Raw genomic sequence first — 10,635 nt, 5'->3', positions numbered from 1 at the left:
TCTGTGCGCGTTTAGCTCCATAACGCAATGATAATATGTAGCACTTGCTTCAACCAAATTTTATAATTTTAGAATATGACTAGTAAAAACCTTTAAATTTATGTACAATAAATAAAATTTTATTTCAGCTGGATATAATACACCAGAATATAATTTCATATTTTAAACCCTAATATTTTGTCTAACTTTTTTCCAAACATAATAGAACATATATGACTGCGCACAGAGCTAAGAAATTGCATTTTTATTACACATTATGGCAAATACGACTATTTTTTTTATAATATTGATACAGAATCGTATTAGTTTTAATATCAAATTGTTCTATAGATTTTATGTATAAAAAGTACCATCTCTCCTTTAAACATACAATAAATATTATATCGAAAGAAAATGTAAAATGAAACTTATTCTAAGTACGGCCATATGTAAAAAATCATTCCTTCAAGAACAATCGCATTTAATTACAATCGAGAAATTGACCACGCACTCGAGTTATTTCTAACAAAACAAATTGCCGTTGCGACTTCAGTCTTATTATTAACGTCTCGGTCAGTAGCTGCACCCATACTGATGTTGAAATCAAATGTTCACATCTTATAATTCTTTGTGTGCTTTATTATTTTCTTAAAACATTTTAGAGATTCCCTTATCTCCTCCTGCATTCTCTAATAGCATTTGTTTTAAAACAGTGAATGTGGTTCATTCTTGTTAGAGACTATATGCCAAGAGTAAAATTGTGATAAATCATGACAACATTCAAAATCATACAAGTATCTACACGAAAAGGATTTAAATATAATATTATTTAAATTTAGATACTAAAATATAGAAAAATATTATATCAAGATAAACCCTGTATTTTTTTTATATAAAGATTATGAACTTATTTGGATATACATATTGTTTACCTTTGAAATTTTGTTAAATCTCTCTCTTTATCATAGCAAATACCAAAACAAAGAAATATAGTTAATAAGTTATCATTTTAATTTAAAATTCAAATTAGATACTGTAGATTGGTGTTGCATTCAATTACTAATGCCATTGCCAACATGATCGATACAATAGGAATAGCTCGAAAATTGAAAGACCCGTGTCCACATGTGACTTGCTATTTTATAAATTTCCACCAACAAAGCTGGCGTCTGCGTTACCACTCGGTTTACTGAAGCACATATAATATATAATCTATATTATTTAGTTTAAATGCCGATACGCGTTGGGTTCTTATCGAGCACCGGCAGCTATTGAGTCTACCCTACTGTCTGAATCAGGTTTGTCAACGTCAGAGGCGTCATCCTCATCAGAGGCATCGTCCATGTCGTCTTCGTCCTCGTTTTCCATGTCATCGTCTAAGTCTGCGTCGTCTTGATTTGTCGCGTCGGTTCCGTTCTTCGACGAGGCGCAATCTGAATTGTCATCGACCGACCCGGGCATCATGGGTAATTTCTCGTTGCTGTTATTTCCTGCGAGATTTCTGTCAACCTTTCGACAAATTTCTATCATTTTACCACAGGAGCAGCGTTGCCACAGACCTGTATGGATCCTTTTATGGATGTTCAACGAAGATTTCTGTGTAAACCGCTTCATACAGATGTCGCACTGGAAGGGTCTCTCACCGGTGTGGGTGCGCATGTGAATGTCCAGGTAGGGCTTCCGACAGAATGCCGAATCGCATTGCGTACACTGGAAAGGCTTGTTCAACGACCAGTAACCTGGAATTTTCCGCCCGATATCATAGATTTGTATACCGCCCGGTATCCAAAAAGACTTATAACGCGCAACCGACATAATGTAAGAATACACAAATAAAACAACTAAAGCATCCATTAATTACGTGAGATCAAGACAGAAGAAATGGCAGTGGGTAACGATGTACTGTTAAGTAGTTCAAAAAAGAATCTATAAACTTTGCGAATTCCATTTTTCAGCTTAACCCTCTGTTTTTTTTTTATAATTAATATACTGCGAAGTAAATCCCGTATAATAAGAATAGATAAAGGTAAATTTGATTCACCAAAGAAATGAAGGTAAAATTTCGAAGAAAAGCAACTCCGGAAATTTATGGTAACCCACCAACAAAAATTTGCTTACGTTTTACAGCTAATGACAAAATTATTATTTATTTATATATATGTATATCACATATTTATTTATATATATGTATATCACACATTATTTATATATATATAGGTATCTTTTTTATACTTAGGAAGTGAAAAATTGATTCAAAAATAATCTTCTCTTAGGCATTGAAATTGATAAACATGTTTGATTTCGCAAAGTTTAGAATCTAGATTTGCAACTATTTATTTCTATTCATAATTATGAAATTCATTTTGAATTTTTTTTTGAATATATTGCCTTTCAAGTTGAATGATAAATTAAATAAATATTTGTCAAATTATAATGAAAATGTTATATTATTATGTTTAAAACAATTAATAGCTTTATACCGTTTTTAAAACTATCTAGGACTAATGTTTTAGTTCAGTGCATATTAAACTATTTTTTTGAAGCAAATGTGTTATTTTTCCTCATTAGACTAAGTACGAATTAATCACAACAGTAATGAAAAATATAATAAAATATATTCTACATAAATTTATTTATATGTCTGTTAAAAAAGGTAATATTGCAATTTAAAGAAAATAATCATGTAACCCAAACTTTGTTTAACATATTAGTATAACCCTATTCGTACCTAACTCAAAAATGATAATAAAATACTCTTTTAATGAAATCATGCAAATTATGATAAAATGATAATGCTTGAAAATATTTGAACATGTGTCGGTTGCGCTTTTAATTACTATATAATAAAATGTTAAAATTAATTAAAACGCACCAGTATGAATTTTCTCATGTAAATGAAGTGCGCACTTCTGACTGAAAGTCTTGAGACAACTTGCACACTGGTAGGGCCGCTCACCTATACATTTTATAACATTATTAATATAGTTAGCAAATTAATTTCTTCAAATCCAAAAAAATTAGGTTGATACAAAAATGCTGGGATCAAATAAAATTTCCAAATTATTACAAATTTACCATCACTTCCCAAGAGCACTCCACATGTTCAAATATTTTAATTTAATCGCCATAATGAGAAATGGTTAAAAGAGAATTTGAAATATAATTGTCCATGCATCATTTCGGCATTTCTAAATAAAATTTTAAAATAGGAACACATGCAACTCTGTGCTCTGAGGATGCAACATGATTCCTCTGAATTTTAAAAATAAACAAATAATTAGAATGTGTGATGGTTTTCTATGGTAGTCACAACGTTCAACATACATCATATACAATTGATATGTCTCAACATGTTTAATGTTAAATATATAAAATCTTCATGTAACGTGTAATAAAATGTGTTAAAATATTGCCCAACGCATTGATTACTTAGAAAAAAAAAGTATTTTAAGTTATATTATCTACAAAAATGCCTGCCTCTGATTTTAAAGACGTAATGCTGGAACCTATTCAACTTGACTTGTGATTAAAAATATATTAATTTATTATTTAAATTCTCAATTAAATTTCTTAACTTTTATGAAATGTTGTTATTATTCAATTGTAATTTATATCTAAAAAGTGCCCAAAGTTTTAAAAAAGTAATCTCAGAATCATTATCAAAGATCTCATATGCAAAACTAATAAAAAGCAATAACAAATTGTGAGTACATTATCCTACACTATCAACATTACACAGGCACACACAGAGATATATATATATTCATAAACATTACAGATATTTATAAACCGCCTAGAACATTAAGTATTTGATGATAGCACAAAATGATTTAATCGTAATAAACTGGCATGAATAATGAAAAAAATATATAAAAGTTTACCATATTAAGATATAAAATTTTAAATATTGGGAACTTAGCTATACTTTTTCACACAACCATTCTTTGATATTAAATATATTTTTATACAACATACCTGTATGAACCCTTTTGTGAGTATTTAGTGAAGACTTTTGTGTAAACCGTTTATTGCATACATCACACTGAAATGGCCTTTCACCTGTATGAGTGCGCATATGTACCTCAAGATAAGGTTTTCGGCAAAATGCTGCATCACAAACCTGCAACAAACATTACGCATATAAATATATATACATAAATGTGAATATTGGCATAACCATGAACAAATACTATCGTTTGAGAAGTCTGGATTTAACCCTGTTGGGCAAATAATTTTCCATATTTATCAAGTCAATATAAAAATATGATAGATGAAAAAATACTATTTGTAAAATAGGAGGTAAGTCTAATTTTTTTTTATTTACATCAATCTTTACATTTATATAAATCTTTTTTATAACAGTAATACAAATATACTTACAGTACACTGAAATGGCTTGTTTCCTGAATGCAATTTCATATGTACATAATATGAAGAAGCAGAGGATAAGATTTTCCCACAAATTTTGCAGGCTTGTGGTTTGTTCCGAGAATTGAGTTCAGTTTTTGCTGTAAGATGACCATCATGCCCTTCATCGTGATTTACATTTTCCATATCATGTTGGCCAATTTGATTTGACTGTATAACAGCAGGATTAACTTGATTAATAACTTGTCCAATTTGAGATTCCTGATTTACTTGATTTATTTGATTGATTTGTGTATTCGCAGAATTTTGGGATGATTGCTGATTTTGCTGAAATTTGAATATTGCTATATTTATATTTGCAATTTAAAATTAAACTAACACATTATTTTAATTATATGATTTTTAATGAACACAGAATGCTGTATTGGTATCTAGTTTATGGATCTCACCTCAATAGCGTACTGTAGTTTTTCATTTGTGTTTACAGAAATTTGCTGCACCATAGCATCTTTTGCAGAATTATCAGATGAAATGTTTATTACGGAATGTTCTGAATTTTCTAGTCGTGGATGTGTTGGTGGAGGGCATGAATAAAAACTCATCGGTTCTGATTTGATCTGTTGCTCAAACATACTAATAGTGGCCAAGAGGTCTCCGGGCGGGGGCACGGGTACACCAACCCCGCGCCCCACCCCCCAATGCGTAGGAAAACTAATGGTGGGGCTTTAATATCAACATGTTCGCCACCAATACCTCAGCCATGGCAATAGCTTTTTCACACCTGGGAAGACATAATAAGCAAAAATATTTATTAAACCCTGTCCATAAAACTTTATTATTATAAAATTTTACAGTTTTTGGTTTTTAAATTATGCAAATGATAATGATCTTCGTAAAAGTCATAATTTCACTGTAGAGACAGAATCTTCAGTTCTGCAGTAGAGCTTTAAATTTATACACAAATAATGTCAAGGCAAATATCTTGAAAAAAAAAACTGTATTTTTTTAAAAAAAAATATAAAGTCTAAATTGAGGTGCACGAATGGGACTTGAATAAATTGAAGAATGCTTTGGTGTCAACTGTTTATAAAAAATTGTTATAATATTTTTCCATAAATATATTAAGCTCACTTCACATACGCCAATTACTTGTACACCGTTTACACAAAATTTTTTTAAAATCACATTCGCGAACTCATATGTAATAACTCTCAATTACTTACTTTTAAATAATTGATATTTCTTCTTCACATACTTCTTTATTTGTTTTGCTTCGTCTAACTTTAGCCAAACTGTAAAATTAAAACTAACTAATCGTTTAACTATCAAGTTTCTTGAATTTCACACTGTATGCATTTCAAAATTTAATTTCACTAGTTACTTAAATAAGCATAATAAAATACATTTTATTCACACTACATATCTATAAAATCATAGCACAGCAAGAGAACAAATATTTCATTTTGACAAGATGGCGCTTGTTACAAATGCGCGTTGAAGTTGCGCACAAACAATATGCAAACGGATCGAAAAAGAATTTACCATAGGAGCAACGTGACAAATAAAAAAATATATTGCTGTAATACTTTATTCATTCTTTTATCTAAAATTTATATAGTCTTAAATAAAGATACATTCATTGTTGAAAACATTAAAAGAGAGTTGTATTGCCTTGCTTAAATAATTTTACCACAAAGAAAAGCTACTTTTCATAGTAGCATTATTGTAACCCATGGTAGGAACCCCATATTGGGCATTCATATTTTGATTTGCCATCTGCCCATAATTTGCATAAGGATCTTCAGTATAATAAGGTTTTTTTGCTGCCATGTTATTATATCCACCTTGTGCAATTCCAGCCATAGCATTTGGTCGACCATATGTATTCCGATAAGCCTGAAAAATAGTTTTCATTGTAATATTATATCAAATTTATTGTGAGTATGTATTATAATAAAAGAACACTTAAGAATGTAAAGTGTCAACTAATTTTAAAATCAGTTTTGATAAGTTTATCTTACAGGATCATTTCAAGAAATACCTCATTATCCATTTTAGAACCATTAACAGCTGCTGTTGGCATTTCAGTTCCATAGCCATATTCGTTTTGCTTCATACCTTTATAGGCACCTTGTTGCTGTTGATATGACATCATAGCGGCACTATACTGTTTAGCTCGTCCATACAAAAGTGACATGTTAGATGGTTGTTGAGGTTGTTGGGGTTGTTGAGGTGTCTCATCTAAAAATCCATTATAAATTATTCCACCAAACCAATTAATATGGAAGTCTAGACGAATTATAATTACATGATCCCCCAGAAACAAATGATGAGGATAAAGGTTGGTCATAACCTAAACCAAAACGTGATTGTCGTTTTCTTGCCATAAATGCAGCACCCTTACGTTTTCTTGAAGATATTCCATCAGCACTACCTCCATATTGAGGGTTCAGTCGATTTTTATGTCTATTTGACATCATATGCTAAAAGAAGTTCTATATTAAACATCATCGTACATATAATACATGCATAATTTCACTGCAATCTTTAATAAATTTCAAACCTGTTCATACTGTGTTTTGGAGTTTGTTTCAACATTACATGATTCACATTTAAATATTTCAGGTTGACCATCAGGTTTGGCTTTCTTTGAAGGTGATGCATCTGTATTATCTGCATCTTTTGATTTTTTTTTTATGGCTTTTTGAGTTGGTGCTGGTGTTGTGTTTTCCAAAGCTAATAAAAAAAAGAAAATCGTACAATTTCACAATGATTATTATAAAATTACATCATAAAAAAATTAGAAAGTAGCGTAAATATTAATATACATATATGTAAACAACCACATATGCATATATATATATATATACATATATATATGCATATATATGTGTATACATATATATAGGTATATAAATATATATTTATATATGTCTACACTTGCATACGCATATATATACATACATATGCATATATATATATATATATATAATATATACATACATATGCATATATATACATATACATACATATGCATATATATATATACATATACATACATACATATGCATATATTAGGTTGTCAAGTATCTCCCTTCCGCCTTTTTGTATTATAAACCAATAGCAAGAAGGCGGAAGGGAGATATTTGACAACCTAATATATACATATACATACATACATATGCATATACATACATATGCATATATATATATATATATATACATACATATGCATATATATATACATACATATGCATATATATATATATACATACATATGCATATATATATATTATATATATATACATACATATGCATATATATATATACATACATATGCATATATGTATATACATACATATGCATATACATATATATATACATACATATGCATATATATATATACATATGCATATATATATATATATATATATATATATATATATATATATATATATATATATATATATATATATATTGGAGTATGTACACCAGTTTACACATACATATATGAAAGTAAATGTGTAGTATATAAATCATTTATAAGTATACAGAACTTACACAAAAATAATACAATGCAATATTTACTGTAAAACTAAACATGTTTCTTTCTTAAGATATTATTTACAACTTAATCAGTTTTTTCTAGTTAAGTAACTATTTACAGAAACGAATAGTATAGCAATAAATACAAAAATAAGCATAATGTTATATAAAAAAACAACAGGTATAAGAGAAGGCACCATACCGTTCTTGATCTATATTTACCTTTTTGTTCAACTTTACTAATATGTTTGTTACCTGTGAAATATTTGCTGGATTAATATACATGAAAGGAACAAATATTGAAAAATCAAATGAATATTTTCATGTTACTTTTCATATGCATGTCCAATTGACTAGACGAATTTGCATATATGCCACAATCTTTACAATAAAATTGTCCTATAACAGTCAATCCAGTAGTAGTGCCATCAAAAGTTTCTTTTGGAAGACCACCTAAACTCTGTGATCGTAAATTTTTCTGATGGCGTTTGCCTGCCAGATGGGATTCCAGAATACAACTATTAGCAAATGTAAGTTTACAAATATCACAAGGCAATTTCTCCTGTAATAAAAAACAATTACACAATTCTAAAAATCCTACAGTTGCAAATATTACTCAAATAGAACAAAACTACCACCTCTACTTTTTCTTACTTTACGCATACAGTTCTACACATTTACATGGTATTGACCTATGAATTCATAAGTATTGATATGTATGTATTTTGAATTTCGAATATATATATATATATATATATATATATATATATATGATATATAAATATATACACACACACACATATATATATATATATATATATATATATATATATATATATATATATATTTATACATATATATATGTATATTAATATATAAATATTTTAACATTCCTGATGAATAGCTGATAGCTATACATAATTATATATATATATATATATATATATATATATATATATATAATTATGTATGTATATATGAATGCATATTCAGTGAGCAATCTAACATTCATAATAATTATATATATATATATATACATATATATATATATATATATATATATATATATATATATATGTTAGTTTTCATCTTGAAATATAGAAACAGTGAAAAAAAAAAATATTTTGTTGCATATTTTTTGACATAGTTATATATGCAATAGCGGATTTGACTATAGTTATAATAACTTTTTATAAATACAGGATATTATATTGAATATAAGATCTGACTTTGCTTCTAAAATGCTTCGTGTTAACAAAGATAGTTAAAAGTTATTAGAACCAATTACAACTATAGTCACAGCTTTATCCACAACAATGACTGTCACATTGACAGTTACAGTGTTACTTGCTAGTGCTAATGATGTACTTTGTATTTATTAGTATTACAAAAATTGTTCACATCCAGGGATGATGACAAAGTAATATGTCAAAATATTTTCGTTTTCACTTGATATATTTTGCCTGCCTTACATATATAAACAGGTTTTATTTTACGGAATTTTATTTACGTATACATATACGTATTACTTATACATGGATATATATGAAAACTCTAAAAGCTAAAATTTTACATACATTTATCTTTTCCGCTACGGGCTGTGCTTCACTTTCTGTGTTTTCTAAGGGTTTTAGATTTGCCATTTTAATGAATTATGAAATGTAAATGATTTCTGAAAACAACTGATATATATCAGGTAGCTTTACTATATTCTCAGGATTAACTTATTTGCACAAATCACTAACTTGGGTTGCTATTTATCACAAAAACTGAAAGCGCGTACCGAATCATGAATAAAAATGGCAGCGAAACCCTAGCGAAAACAATTACAGCGATACCAATATTGCCATGTCAATGTCAACGCATAACCAACTTGTATCACATCTCTTTTGCGCGGGAATGTTTCAATTTATATTGCTACTCTTTATATGATACTTATATTCGACAAAATGACAATATTTCTTTATTTATCGCCAACGTTTGTCATTTTTTTTTAATTAATGGCTGTAATAATTATAAATGAGCAACTATACAGAAAATATGCAATCATATGAATATATTACATTCTAATATTCAAGGTATACGATTTTATGTCTGCCCCTAGATAATGTTATTTAGAATTAGAATATAATATATTCATATGGTCTTCCCTAAAAAAATCCTAATAAAAAATAATAAAAATTCAGAATTACTCTATGTTTGCCTAATATTATTAAGGCGATTAGGGCACTTTAATGTATGTATTAGAATATTATAATATGAAATCAAAAAGCAATAAGAATTATGATGACATATAAATCATGATATGTCTAATTATTAAGTTTGGCTCAAAATCTTTTGACAAATATTTGAAAATTATTTTATTTTTATTTCACCAAATAATTTTTAATGATTAAATAACTTGAGTTAAACTCTAAATTAAAAAAGGATATCAAAAATTATATTTTATTTTTAATAAAAATAGTTGATTATACAAATCATATAAAACATTTAAATAATGTCATGGGTGATCAATTTTTTTTAAAAAAAATTCAGCATAAGTTGTTTAGCTTAAATAAAATAAAATGCAAAATCTATGATACATTAGGTATAATATGTAATATCATGGACATATTTGCAAGGTACATTTAGGTCATCATTTAAAGGAAATTCTAAACATAAAAAGGAAAACTAAAACATAAAAATCTATTTATATTCTATTATAAAGTATAACTTTTGGTTTAGAAAATTAAAAATATAATT

General features: G+C 27.8%; 2 protein-coding genes across 3 annotated transcripts; both read right to left on the bottom strand.

Moving 5' to 3' along the window:
- Nucleotides 1-940: 940 nt before the first annotated feature.
- LOC113366643 (zinc finger protein 2-like) lies at nucleotides 941-5,787 on the bottom strand. 2 transcript variants are annotated; one of them, XM_026608280.1, is made up of 6 exons: nucleotides 5,571-5,787; nucleotides 4,797-5,128; nucleotides 4,360-4,674; nucleotides 3,955-4,099; nucleotides 2,852-2,935; nucleotides 941-1,718 (listed from the first exon to the last, which is right to left on the bottom strand). In XM_026608280.1, the coding sequence occupies exons 2-6, from the start codon at nucleotides 4,977-4,979 to the stop codon at nucleotides 1,231-1,233; spliced, it is 1,215 nt and encodes a 404-aa protein (XP_026464065.1). In that variant the 5' UTR covers nucleotides 4,980-5,128; nucleotides 5,571-5,787; the 3' UTR covers nucleotides 941-1,230. The 2 variants fall into 2 exon arrangements, with proteins under 2 accessions (XP_026464065.1, XP_026464066.1); XM_026608281.1 differs by lacking the exon at nucleotides 2,852-2,935.
- Nucleotides 5,788-5,934: 147 nt separating this feature from the next.
- LOC113366705 (zinc finger protein 346-like) lies at nucleotides 5,935-9,742 on the bottom strand. The gene is made up of 7 exons (XM_026608361.1): nucleotides 9,471-9,742; nucleotides 8,224-8,455; nucleotides 8,116-8,148; nucleotides 6,911-7,083; nucleotides 6,656-6,830; nucleotides 6,389-6,588; nucleotides 5,935-6,243 (listed from the first exon to the last, which is right to left on the bottom strand). The coding sequence occupies exons 1-7, from the start codon at nucleotides 9,534-9,536 to the stop codon at nucleotides 6,034-6,036; spliced, it is 1,089 nt and encodes a 362-aa protein (XP_026464146.1). The 5' UTR covers nucleotides 9,537-9,742; the 3' UTR covers nucleotides 5,935-6,033.
- Between the last annotated feature and the right edge of the window lie 893 nt (nucleotides 9,743-10,635).

Source organism: Ctenocephalides felis, unplaced genomic scaffold, assembly GCF_003426905.1.
Source record: "Ctenocephalides felis isolate EL2017-DRISC unplaced genomic scaffold, ASM342690v1 CF-g0.4_SCAFFOLD_01170, whole genome shotgun sequence".
In the NCBI taxonomy this organism is placed as follows: Eukaryota; Metazoa; Arthropoda; class Insecta; order Siphonaptera; family Pulicidae; genus Ctenocephalides; species Ctenocephalides felis.
The sequence above is the reverse complement of the archived record's forward strand: the minus strand, read 5'-3'. Positions and strand labels throughout refer to the sequence as shown.